This window comes from Aquarana catesbeiana, linkage group LG13, assembly GCF_042186555.1.
Source record: "Aquarana catesbeiana isolate 2022-GZ linkage group LG13, ASM4218655v1, whole genome shotgun sequence".
In the NCBI taxonomy this organism is placed as follows: Eukaryota; Metazoa; Chordata; class Amphibia; order Anura; family Ranidae; genus Aquarana; species Aquarana catesbeiana.
This window is the reverse complement of record NC_133336.1, coordinates 34,386,946-34,400,306: the sequence shown is the minus strand read 5'-3', so window position 1 is coordinate 34,400,306 and position 13,361 is coordinate 34,386,946. Positions and strand designations below refer to the sequence as shown.

Sequence of the window (13,361 nt, the reverse complement as noted above, 5' to 3'; positions counted from 1 at the left end):
TCAGAACATTTTGGTCAGCGCTCTCTGCCATTGGCTGAGAGCGTTGATCGGGAGCCGGTCGGCTGATGGTTTTCCAGCGTGTACGTCCGACAAAAGCATGCCAAAAGGCTGGCTTCTGTCAGACCGGCTGCCGTACACACGGTAACAAAAAACTGGCCACTGCCCCCACCTATAACTGGCCTTCACGGCAAGGAGCATATGGAGGGCCATTTACATGTAAGACAAAAAGAATTCCATAGCTCAACTCACCAACCAGTCTGCTGACCATTTCTAAAATCATGTAAGTTCATTTTTTTTCCTCATTAATGTACACACGGCACCCCATATTGACAGAAAAACACAGAATTGTTGACATTTTTGCAGATTTATTAAAAAAGAAAAACGGAAATATCACATGGTCCTAAGTATTCAGACCCTTTGCTGTGACACTCATATTTAACTCAGGTGCTGTCCATTTCTTCTGATCATCCTTGAGATGGTTCTACACCTTCATTTGAGTCCAGCTGTGTTTCATTATACTGATTGGACTTTATTAGGAAAGCCACACACCTGTCTATATAAGACCTTACAGCTCACAGTGCATGTCAGAGCAAATGAGAATCATGAGTTCAAAGGAACTGCCTGAAGAGCTCAGAGACAGAATTGTGGGAAGGCACAGATCTGGCCAAGGTTACAAAAAAAATTTCTGCTGCACTTAAGGTTCCTAAGAACACAGTGGCCTCCGTAATCCTTAAATGGAAGACGTTTGGGACGACCAGAACCCTTCCTAGAGCTGGCCGTCTGGCCATACTGAGCTATCGGGGGAGAAGAGCCTTGGTGAGAGAGGTAAAGAAGAACCCAAAGATCACTGTGGCTGAGCTACAGAGATGCAGTCAGAAGATGAGAGAAAGTTGTAGAAAGTCAACCATCACTGCAGCCCTCCACCAGTCGGGGCTTTATGGCAGAGTGGCCCAACGGAAGCCTCTCCTCAGTGCAAGACACATGAAAGCCCGCATGGAGTTTGCTAAAAAACACCTGAAGGACTCCAAGATGGTGAGAAATAAGATTCTCTGGTCTGATGAGACCAAGATAGAACTTTTTGGCCTTAATTCTAAGCGGTATGTGTGGAGAAAACCAGGCACTGCTCATAACCTGTCCAATACAGTCCCAACAGTGAAGCATGGTGGTGGCAGCATCATGCTGTGGGGGTGTTTTTCAGCTGCAGGGACAGGACGACTGGTTGCAATTGAGGGAAAGATGAATGCGGCCAAGTACAGGGATCTCCTGGACGAAAACCTTCTCCAGAGTGCTCAGGACCTCAGACTGGGCTGAAGGTTTACCTGCCAACAAGACAATGACCCTAAGCACACAGCTAAAATAATGAAGGAGTGGCTTCACAACAACTCCATGACTGTTCTTGAATGGCCCAGCCAGAGGCCTGACTTAAACCCAATTGAGCATCTCTGGAGAGACCTAAAAATGGCTGTCCACCAACGTTTACCATCCAACCTGACAGAACTGGAGAGGATCTGCAAAGAGGAATGGCAGAGGATCCCCAAATCCAGGTGTGAAAAACTTGTTGCATCTTTCCCAAAAAGACTCATGGCTGTATTAGATAAAAAGGGGCTTCTACTAAATACTGAGCAAAGAGTCTGAATACTTAGGACCATGTGATATTTCAGTTTTTCTTTTTTAATAAATCTGCAAAAATGTCAACAATTCTGTGTTTTTCTGTCAATATGGGGTGCTGTGTGTAAATTAATGAGGAAAAAAATGAACTTAAATGATCTTAACAAATGGCTGCAATATAACAAAGAGTGAAAAATGTAAGGGGGTCTGAATACTTTCCGTCCCCACTGTACAAATATTGGTATCTGATCAATAGAGTTCTGAAGACATTGGATCAGTGGGACAGCCTGACAACTATTTTTCAAAAGCAGGTCAGCAGTGGCAGTCTCCATACTTCCTCTGTACAGATCTTCTTTAGTTTTATTTCTCTGGGCTGGACAGATTGGACTGGTGTTGGTAAATCATGTATGATGGTAGGAGCCCAGTGACACTTTTCCATTAGGTAGTCCCCCCATGATTAAAGTGTTACTAAACCCACAACAGTAAAATCAGTCTGTATGTGCAGTAAAGCATGCTTGTTATACTCACTGTGGAACCTAAGGGGTTAATTCTCTGTGTATAAAGGCTGTTTGATCCTGTCTTCTCTCTTCCTCCCCTCCTTCCACTGTCCCCAAACCATCTCCTAAAAGGACAGAGCCTTTGAAGGCAATCTGCACATGCTAAGTTTGGTGTGTATTGCTAGAGAGTTTTTTTTTTTTTTTCTTGGAAGGGTGAATGTGATCAGCACAGGGGCCAATCAGCACTATCCAGACAGAGGGTCAGGGTTCCTGCAGCCTCAAAGGACAGTCAGAGTAGAATGATAACTCCTCCTACAAGCTTTACCAGACACTGATTGAAGTCACAAGACTGCTATTTACTGCTGATGAGAAAAGATATTTAGCAGTTTATTTTTACTAAAATATTTGCATTTCCATGTTCTGTGTGCTGTGGGAGACCAGGTATAGCGAATGCAGGCTCCTGGGTTTGGTAACACTTTAAGTCTTTCTCTGTTTAGGATGAAGACATTGTTTCAGGAAATCAAAGCTTCTATCAAAAACAACGTTGATCAGGAACGCTCGTTCTGGAGGCCTGTACTTCCGTGGGGAGGCGTGTTCACCATAAAAGCTGGCCGTAAAGCCATCTCTTGTATGCCCCTGTATGTGGAGATTACCCTGAAGAACACCTGCACGATCGATGGCTTTTTGATGCTTCTTTATGTTATCCTGCGTGAAAACAATACATTTCCCCGGGAGCTGTCCCACTACCTGGGCAGAGAGTTTGTCGATTGTTTCCTCCATCTGATGGACACCTGTAGCTTCACCTCCGTCAAACTGCTCTGGATATGGGACAAGATGGAAAAGAGGCAGTACAAATCCGGCATACACAAAGCATCTCTGGAAATTGACTTGTTTGGGAATGAACATGAGAATTTCACCAGAAACCTGGAACGTTTGATGGCCACTATACAGGAGAGTTACTGCTCCAACTCGCAGTGCCCCATCCGTTTGCAGGAGAGTAATATGGAGACTATTCTAATCAAGTAAGTAAAGCACTTTTTACGCGAGGGTGGACACAAAAATGGTGGTTTTGAGGGCAACACAACTTACAAGACAAAGCCAATGAATAAATAGGTTTTAACCCTACATACAGCATGGCAGGGCGCTCAACTGCGCAAAGTGTGGACCTCGGAGCTCGCTGATGTGGCCCACGCCCTCAAACCAGGGAAGCACATGCCCAGCGTCAGCAATTTATTGATTGTGATCTTGGCATGCTGACCCAACCCGAGTTCCGCTGAAACGGACTTGTCTACACACGATCACACCAAAGTCCCATCGTTTAGAACGCGATGACGTACGACGGGACTAGAAAAAGGAAGTTCAATAGCCAGTAGCCAATAGCTGCCCTTGCGTCGTTTTTGGTCCGTCAGAATAGCATACAGACGAGCGGTTTTCCCGATAGGAACTGATTCCTGCGGAAAGATTTGAAACATGTTCTATTTCTAGGTCCGTCAGAATTTTCGAAAGAATAAGTCCGATGAAGCCCACACACGATCGGAATATCCGACGGAATGATTCTGTCAGACCTTTTCTGCCGGAAAGTCCGGTCATGTGTACGCGGCATAAGAATAAAAAGATGACGATTCTCTCACGATTCTCGAGGCGTAAAATATTTCATATTGTACAAAAAAAATTGAGCCACCATTTTATTCTCTAGGGTCTGTACTAAAAACAATATATATATAATGTTTGGGGGTTCTAAGTAATTTTCTAGCAAAAAAAAATGATTTTAACTTGAAACCAACAAATGTCAGAAAAGGGTTTAGTGTATAAGTGGTTAAACTTCCCTCATTTATACACCAAACTGTATTCCTTTGATCTAAAAAGGACACATTGTTACAATGTTTATACTTAATTCCTCTGCTAAAGAATGTTGTGATTCTTGTTTTTTTTTTCCTTTCTTTTGATGGCTGATGCTTCAGCAGAGCAGAGAGAATTCTCTGCATAGAAAGAATCGGGAAATACTTTGTCAAGATCCCAAGGGAGAAAAAAGCACGATAACGATTCTTAACGATTAATCGTGCAGCTCTACTAAACAAAATATATATAAAATATATTTTTAGCAGAGAACCTAGGGAATAAGATGGCGGTCATTGCAACTTTTTATGTCACATGGTATTTGCGCAGCAATTTTTCAAACGCGTTTTTTTTCCTGAATTATAAAAACTAAAAAAACACTAAAGTTAGCCCAATTTTTTTGTATAATGTGAAAGATGTTACGCCGAGTAAATAGATACCTAACATGTCATGCTTTAAAACTGCGCACACTCTTGGAATGGCGCCAAACTTCACTACTTAAAAATCTCCATAAGCAACGCTTGAAAATTCTTTTCAGGTTACCTGTTTAGAGTTACAAGAGGGGGTCTAGTGCTAGAATTATTGCTCTCGCTCTGACGTTTGTGGAGATACCTCACATGTGTGGATTGAATGCCGTTTACATATGTGGGCGCGACGTACATATGTGTTCGCTTCTGCGTGCAAGCTCGTGGGGACGGGGGCACTTTAAAAAAAAAAAATGTTTTTATTGTTTATTTATTTTATTTTTTTTACACTTTCCCTTTAATTTTTTTTAATCACTTTTATTCCTATTACAAGGAATGTAAACATCGCTTGTAATAGGAATAGTGCGTGACAGGTCCTCTTTATGGAGAGATCTGGGGTCGATAAGACCCCCACATCTCTTCTTCAGACTGGAAAGCCTGAGATCAAAAAAACAAAAACTGAAAGATTTCGGCTTTCCAGCCGAGTACATGGCAGTATTTACAACTGCCAGGCCTAACGTCACGCCCGGGCCTCCGAGAGACATAAAAATGACTGGGGACCATCTGTTCCTCGGAAATCTCTATGGTCAACTTACAGCACCTGCAGATTCCTTCTCTGGCTCGCCGATTGCATGGGTGAGCCGGTAGAAGCATCGGAGGGGGGGGGGGTCCCTTCCTGCCGCCTGTAAGAACAGTCAAGTGGCTGAACTGCCGCTGTGATTGTTTTTACGGTGCAGGGAATCACCGGCTGAAAAGAACAATAGCAGGCATCTTCCCGGTATAATCACTGAAACAGGAGGATGTCCATGTATGCTCTCCCGGCGGGAAGTAGTTAAACATCACATACACTGCGCTTTTGCAATAGGCATATTAGCTCCTATAAAAGGGGTTAACCACTACACTGAGCCATAGACTTCTTATATATCCTGCAGGTTTGGCGTGCTTTCTGAAAGTGCACCACACCCGCAAGATATAATAGAAGTCTATAGCAAAGCTCAGCTAACCCGTAGGAAAGTCGCAGGTGAAATCAGCCTTGTAGAGGGCTCAGGACAGTAAGGGCTTATTTACATTTGCGGTTTGGGGGACAGTAAAACCCCATAGTTGAGATGTGGAATACATTTCAGAGGGCATGTGACAGGCGACGAGGAGGTGCCTCCTTACCTCATTTTTAAACCCCTAAATACCCGCACCACAGTGCTACAACCACTTGCATTGCACACTGTTGCTGTGTGGCCCAACTCAGTTGAATGGGTCACTTTCACCAGCCAGTACCGCCCGGGGGATAGTTTATATTGTGCCGTGAATTAAAGCTGCATGTGTACACCCCAGCCATTGCCATTGCAGCTTAAAGTGATTGTAAAGTCTCATTTTTTTTCCGATAAAAATAACAAACATGTTATACTTACCTGCTCTGTGCAGTGGATTTGCACAGAGCGGCCCGGATCCTCCTCTTCTCGGGTCCCTCTTCTTTTCTCCTGGCCCCTCCCTCTTGTTCAATGCCCCCACAGCAAGCAGCTTGCTATGGGGGCACCCGAGCTGAGTTACCGTTCCCTGTGTCCATTTAGACACAAAGACCCGGCCCCACCCCCTCTCTCTCCTCATTGGCTTTCTGACTTCTACAGCAGCGGCAGCCAAGGCTGCTGCTGTGTCTCAGCCAATCAGGAGGGAGAATCTCGGATGGCTGAGACACTCGTAGACAGAGCCTCAGGTGAGTGCTAGGGGGGCTGCTGCACACAGAAGGCTTTTTATCTTAAAGTGGTTGTATACCCGCCAAAAAAAAAAAAACCTGCAAGGCAAAGGCATAATGAGCTAGTATGCACCACATACTAGCTCATTATGAAATACTTACCTTAGAACGAAGCGTCGGCATTGCATCCACATCACCACTGAAGGAGCTGACATTTTCCCCTCAGCGTTTTTTCCGGGTGTGCGACTCCGGCGCTGTAAGTGGCCGAAACCGTGATAACGTCACTCCCGCACATGTGCGCGGGAATCTAATTTCCAGCAAGGAGCTCTTCCGGACCTTCAGAGCGCATGCGCCGCTGATGTCAGTGGCTGCATGCAAGGTGAATATCTCGTAAACCGTACAGGTTTAGGAGATAATTCATTTTACCTACAGGTAAGCCTTATTATAGACTTACCTGTAGGTAAAAATGTGCTAAAGGGGTATATAACAACTTTAATGCATAGAATGCAATAAGATAAAAAAAACTTCTGACTTTACAACCACTTTTAGGAGAGGCAAAAGGGGCGACAGTAAAAACGCAGCTCTACTAGAAAAGAAAGAGATAGCGGCACTCCCAGAGAATAAAAATCACTCCTTTTTATTATGCATAAATAGAAATGAGAGACTTGCCACACACACTCAACCCACGGAGGGTCAGCAGACACGTTTCACACTCCTGTGCTTAATCCTTGCTAATTGCCCAGAGCGTGTAGGCCTACTTATAGCTCCCCAGTCACAAGTGAAACCAATCGAACAAAAATCCAAGGCGGACGATCTATCTAACGTGACTACAGAGACCAGCAGACACATTCAACACTAAACCATGCCATATACAACAATATACATGTATAAAGAGAAAAAAAATTCACAAAATACAAAGAAAATTTAAAAAGCATAGAAATATGCATAGAAATACTAAAGAAAAGGAGGAAATTATAAACGTAAATATAAACCCAAATGTTTAACTCCAAAAAAGTGTACATTTTTATATATATATCTATAGATCTATCTATATATATATCTATATATATAGATAGATATATAGATATATATAGATAGATAGATAGATAGATAGATAGATAGATATAGATGTGACATTCATTTTGAATATGGCTCAAGTACCAATCAATGTCACTCCTCAATATAAGTCCATATACAGAAAGCAGCACCCCAACACACCGACATATGTTGTAAAACGCAGTTAGATTTCTAAATATCTGAATATGTACAAGGTACTGTAAGCAAATGTGGGGAGACATGCGGGGACAGGGCTGGCAATGCCCACTCCCACCCCCAAATGTCCCCACACAATAAAGGACCGAGGACATACAAAGCAATGATCGGATCCATAGAGCGAGTACTAGGGTTGTCCCGATACCGATACTAGTATCGGTATCGGCACCGATACCGAGCATTTGCCCAAGTACTTGTACTCGGGCAAATGCTCCCGATGCTTCCCCGATACCTAAAAGTCAGCTGTGATCGGCGCATGGGGGAGATACAAGCTTCTCCCCCAGCGGCTTTCAGCTGCTTTAGTGACACAGCGGTGATCGCTCACCGCTGACTGTCGCTGCATTATCCTCCATGCCCCCTCCTTTCCTCTGTGCCTCTCCGCTGTCCCCCTCCGTTCTTCTCTCCTTTTCTGTCCCCCTCCGCTGTCCCCTCCGTTCCTCTTTCCTCCTTTGTGCCTCTCCGCTGTCCCCCTCCGTTCCTCTTTCCTTCCCTGTGTCTCTCCGCTGTCCCCTCCGTTCCTCTTTCCTTCCCTGTGTCTCTCCGCTGTCCCCCACCGTTCCTCTTTCCTTCCCTGTGTCTCTCCGCTGTCCCCCTCCGTTCCTCTTTCCTTCCCTGTGTCTCTCCGCTGTCCCCCTCCGTTCCTCTTTCCTCCTCTGTGCCTCTCCGCTGTCCCCTCCGTTCCTCTTTCCTTCCCTATGTCTCTCCGCTGTCCCCCTCCGTTCCTCTTTCCTTCCCTATGTCTCTCCGCTGTCCCCCTCCGTTCCTCTTTCCTTCCCTGTGCCTCTCCGCTGTCCCCTCCGTTCCCCCCTCCTTCTCTGTCCTCCTCCGTTCTCCCCCACCGTTCTCCCCCTCCGTTCCGCCGTCCTCCTCCTCCTTCCTTTGTGAATAGACAGAGTCAGCTGACTCTGTCCATTCACATAACTGAAACATTGTAATCTCTTGTGATTACTATGTGTCAGTTTATGAATGGAGAGGAGCCGCTGTCTTCTCTCCATTCATTCTCAGTGCAGCTGAGGCTGCAGAGAAAGGGACTGGGGAATCTCTATCCTCTGTCTCTTTCTCTGTCTCAAGGGGGAGATATCAGAGGTCTGTTAAGACCCCTGATATCTCACCAAAGCCCCCCAACAGGGCTGATTAAAAAAAAAACACATATTGCAATAAAGAATAAAAAAAAAAAATTATTGTAAAAAATAAAAATTGTAAATTTAAAAAAAAAACAAAACAAAACACACACACACACACACATACACCGTTCATCCCCCCCCCCCCCCCCCCCCAAAAAAAAAAAAAAAAAAAAAAAAAAAAGCACTGTTAAAAAAAAAAATTTAAAAAAAAACACTGTCACGTGACATAAAAAAAAGTATCGGTATTCGGTATCGGCGAGTACTTGAAAAAAAGTATCGGTACTTGTACTCGGTCCTGAAAAAGTGGTATCGGGACAACCCTAGCGAGTACATATGAGTGTGAATAACAAAAACTAATAACACTATATTACACACATCCAAAAATAGGAAACGCCCAGAGCTGCACACTGAAAGATCCAATTAAAAACAAATATATATACTATCGTATCTCACATGTGACAGAGATAATCCCAATTTTTATCAAGGCAAGTATATATGTTAAAGAAGGGCACCCCGTAATTACATTTTACCATCCCATTAAGGATACAGTAGTAAGTGGGTTAAATAATATAAATTATATATCAAAAACCCTAAATGACAACATGGGTACTCACTCCAATCCACCACAAAGAATGAAAAAAGGGGAGGGGAGAACAAATATTGTTAACTTATATAAAAAAACACGATGAATAAATAAGGGCAATAAAGGAAGGTGAAAAAGTCATTCATTTCTATTTTTGCATAATAAAAGAGGCCCTAGTCAGGTATATACCATAAATATACAAAAATATAAACCACAGGTGGCAAAGCTATATCTATATCATAATATGCACGAAATGGAGACCGCACACAAAGCTTCTAAGTTTTTTTGATCCGGTGAACACTCTCCACCCACCTAAGTTCTTTCTGCCAATGTATTTCATTCAACAGCGAGTTTAATCATCAACTCTATGTGGCAAGTGATATCTGGATCAATAAATCTTTATCACTGCAAGTTTAGCATGTGGCCTCCAATTTTGTATACTAAGTAGGGATGCACCAATACAATTTTTTTTTTTTTTTATGGCCCCTTTCACACTGGGACGGTGGGTGCGTCAGCGCTAAAGCGCCGATATTTTTAGCGGCGCTTTACCGTCAATTTTCGCAGCGCTCTTCGCCTGCTAGTGGGGCACTTTTACCCCCCGCTAGCGGCTTAGAAAGGGTTACAACCACCCGCAAAGCGCTGCTGCAGCAGCGCTTTGCTGGCGGTATAGCCGCGCTGCCCATTGATTTCAATAGGCAGAAGCGGTGGACATCTCCAAAGATGCTGCTAGCAAGACTTTTTTTTAGCGTCTGGCCCTCGGCCTTTCACATTGGAGAGACAGGAGCGGCTCTTTCAGGGCGCTTTGCAGGTGCTATTTTTAGAGCTGTAGCGCCTGCAAAAGCACCCCAGTGTGAAAGGGGCCTATGAGCAAGAGTACCAATACATTTTGTTTAGTACTCGCCGATAACTAGCGCAACTGTTTTGTTTACACTTCAGCTGTCAGCAATAGTACAAAGCATTGAAAAGTTATTTACAAATGAAATACATTTATTTTTATAAATTTTTTTGTGCTTTTTTTCAATGTGAAATGTGTAAATATATGTTAAAGGTGTAAAAATATTAACGAACAAATGAAACAAAAAAAAAAAAGTTTTAAAAGAGAAGTATGGGTGTTTTGTTTTTTGGGTTTTTTTTTTGATTCATACTTACCTCGGTGGCCCATCAGACCGATACTGCAACTGTCCCCCGCCGTCTCTGCACTGAGAACTGAGCCACTGAACATCGCTGATGGCTCGGTTCTCACAGATCCCAGAGAGGAAAGCTGCTGACTATCAGTCAGCGTCTCTCCGCTCTGCTTCTCCACGCTCATTGGAGCGCTGAGCTGTGGAGGGGCGGGGAGAGGCTGTCTCAGCGGCTTGCTGAGTCTGCCATCAATCAAGGCAGCTGGCGGATCCAGGCTTCGGAAGTCGGGATGACACGGTGCTTCGACTGATGGCAGTGATGTCAGCGGAGGCTGGACTTCTCCTTTAATCATTAATAGTTTATAGAATAGTAGTGGAAAAAAAAAAACAGCAGGAAAATAATAATTAAAGAAGTTTTAACGAAACGCGTAGACGCATGGGGGCTCACATCATGTATATTTTTATATAGATGATTTTTATATGTTTTTGTTAATGTCCTTTTCACAATATATATGTATTTTTGTATTGAATAAAATATATTGAATACTGTCCGTCTGGTTTGCTGTGCCTCAAAGTCTGACCGGTGTTCCCTTGGGTGAACCCCCTTTTTTTTTTTTTAAGGAGAGATGATGATAATGATCAGGTTTCCATGTGTAAAAGTTGAGTCTGACTTTTCTGTTTTTGTTCATAATTACAGCCCCCCTCATGACATACCTCATGGAGACCTCATTCAGATGGCAGTGGATGAACTCTTCTGCTCTAGGATTGAAGTATGCGAACAGAAAGGGTAAGAAACCCATTACAAGACTGTGGCATTGGTAACATTGTCATAAGGCAAGGATGGACTTTTCTGCACTGTCATATACTTTACTGTAAAGTGTAACCACACACATATCTGATCGTTTTCATCATTTGACTACTGCAAGTTGAAATCCAGTTGCTATGATTTACTGTGCACTTTTCACTATGTTATTAAAGGGAAAGTGAACATAATTAAAATTAGATTGAGCATTCCATTTCTCTCATATCCCTGTCCTGAATATTTAATATTACAGACCTCCAGTACACACGCACGGCTCTTTGAACTGCCCCAGCCTGGCCAGGCTTGGGTGATGTCTATCTTCATGCAGGGATCTGGTGTCCTCCATAAACTTGCTCATGTGTTGGAAGGACCTCATAGAGAACATTGGCTGTATCCAGTCTGGAGCATGGGCTCATGGTTACCATTATTCTCTATTATGTCTCCCAGGTATGTGCAAACATATAGAGGAACACTGCTGGGCCCTTGGTAGACCAGAGTAAAAATGACCAGCAGTTTGTATATGAAGTCTTATATTATTGAATTTGAAAGGAAGGGTGGGATGCCGTTAAAACTGACATAAAGTAAGCCTTAGGCTGGGTTCACGTATATGCAAATTGGACGCGTTTGAAACTGCATCCAATTCGCATGACTTGTGAATGTGAACGCCTCTCAATGGAGCCAGTTCACACATGTCCGGGGGGTGGCCGCGGTGCGGTTTCATAAAGGATTGCCAATGGCTGCGCTGCTATCAGTGTATCCAATCAAGACACGAGAGACCAGCTAGAGCTGTTATGCTCGTTCCTGGCCGGAGGATGACAGCGTTTAGGTAAGTAAAACAGGGGGCTCTGGGGGGCTGCATCACTACAGAAGGTTTTTCACCTTAATGCATAGAATGCATTAAGGTGAAAACCATGAGGGTTTACAACCCCTTTAAGTGTGTTCCCTAGGTGTGTTCTAACTGTAGGGGGGATGGGCTCACTGAGACATGACAGAGATCACTGTTCTCGATCACTGGCAACAGTAGATCTCTGTCATGTCTCCTGTCAGAACGGGGATCCACTTCTTTACACTGGCAGATCCCCATTCTGCCTCTGTACTAGGCAATCGCGGGTCGCTGGCAGACATCGAGTCTGCCTGACTCGCGGGCACACTCCCGCAGCGGGAGCGAGAGCGCAGCGGCGTCCACAACTGCGCCTGCGCGAGCCACCATACAGGTGCGGCGATTCCTGCAGGAGAGCCAACCTGCAGTCGTATATCGACGGCCGCTGGTCGACAAGTGGTTAAAGTTCATGTGCGTGTAAAGGCAGGCTTCCCAATACGTTTGGTAATACAGTGTATGTAAACCTGGCCTTAAAGTGGTTGTAAAGGTAGAAGTTTTTTTTACCTTCATACATTTTATGCATGAAGGTAAAAACCTTCATGCATAAAACCTTCTGATTGCTGCCCCTAACCTAACCCCAATCCAGTGATGTGCACGAAAGCCGAGGCTCTCTCACTTCTCATTGGCTTAGAGACAGCAGCGGGAGCCAATCAAAGCCAGTGAGGAAGGGGCAGGGCCGAGCTGCGCTCTATGTCTCTTATATACACACAGAGGTGACTCGAGAGCGAGCCCGCATGAGTGCCCCCATAGCAAGCAGCTTCCTATGGTAGGCACTTGATGGACTCGAGAAGAGGAGGATCGGTGCTGCTCTGTGCAAAACCACTGCACAGAGCAGCTAAGTATAACATGTTTGTTATTAAAAAAAAAAAAACAAAGCTTTAGAATCACTATATAGCCTAATAGGCACCATAAGGTCTTTAAATGTAGCTTCCCCTGTAATCTGGTCCTTTGGGTCTTGTGAATAAGTATATTAGCGTGCTCTGGACACACATGACCAGCTTTCTGGGGATGAACAGAATTATTTGAGTACCTTTGTGTTGCCTGCTATGGCTCATTTTATGTTGGTGACAGGTACACTTTAAATTATACTATTTTAACTGTAAATTACTGTGCGTTCTGTCAGTGCCTGTCTTGTTTTTGCACAGGATGGTGACAGATATCAACTGTCTGTCTTGTCTAGGTGTGGATGCTTGAGGGAATTTTCTCAGAGGGTTTTCTGTTACGGACCTCCTCCATTTGTTATATTGAACATGGAACAGTGGAAGTCAGAAGACCTGGCCTATGTACCTTATTATTTGGATTTATCAGATCACAAGTGAGTACAAAGTAACTGTGCATCTAATAATAGAATGGATTGCATATCTAATAATAGAATGGATTGCATATCTACAATATAACAGATGCTTTGACATGTACTAACAAGCTCCTCCGGAAGATTTACACCCCCCCCCCCTTCATGACAGGTCATTTTTTGCAATAGGGCACCA

The 13,361-nt window shown here is 44.0% G+C and overlaps 1 protein-coding gene across 2 annotated transcripts in view; it reads left to right on the top strand.

The window, feature by feature from the left end:
* Window positions 1–13,361, top strand: part of DORIP1 (dopamine receptor interacting protein 1) — a 29,751-nt gene that overhangs the window by 4,764 nt on the left and 11,626 nt on the right. For both annotated transcript variants that reach the window (XM_073608793.1, XM_073608794.1), the window contains exons 2-4: window positions 2,603–3,127; window positions 10,890–10,979; window positions 13,055–13,189. In XM_073608793.1, the coding sequence (XP_073464894.1) occupies window positions 2,603–3,127; window positions 10,890–10,979; window positions 13,055–13,189 (750 nt within the window). The remainder of the gene's footprint in view (window positions 1–2,602; window positions 3,128–10,889; window positions 10,980–13,054; window positions 13,190–13,361) is intronic.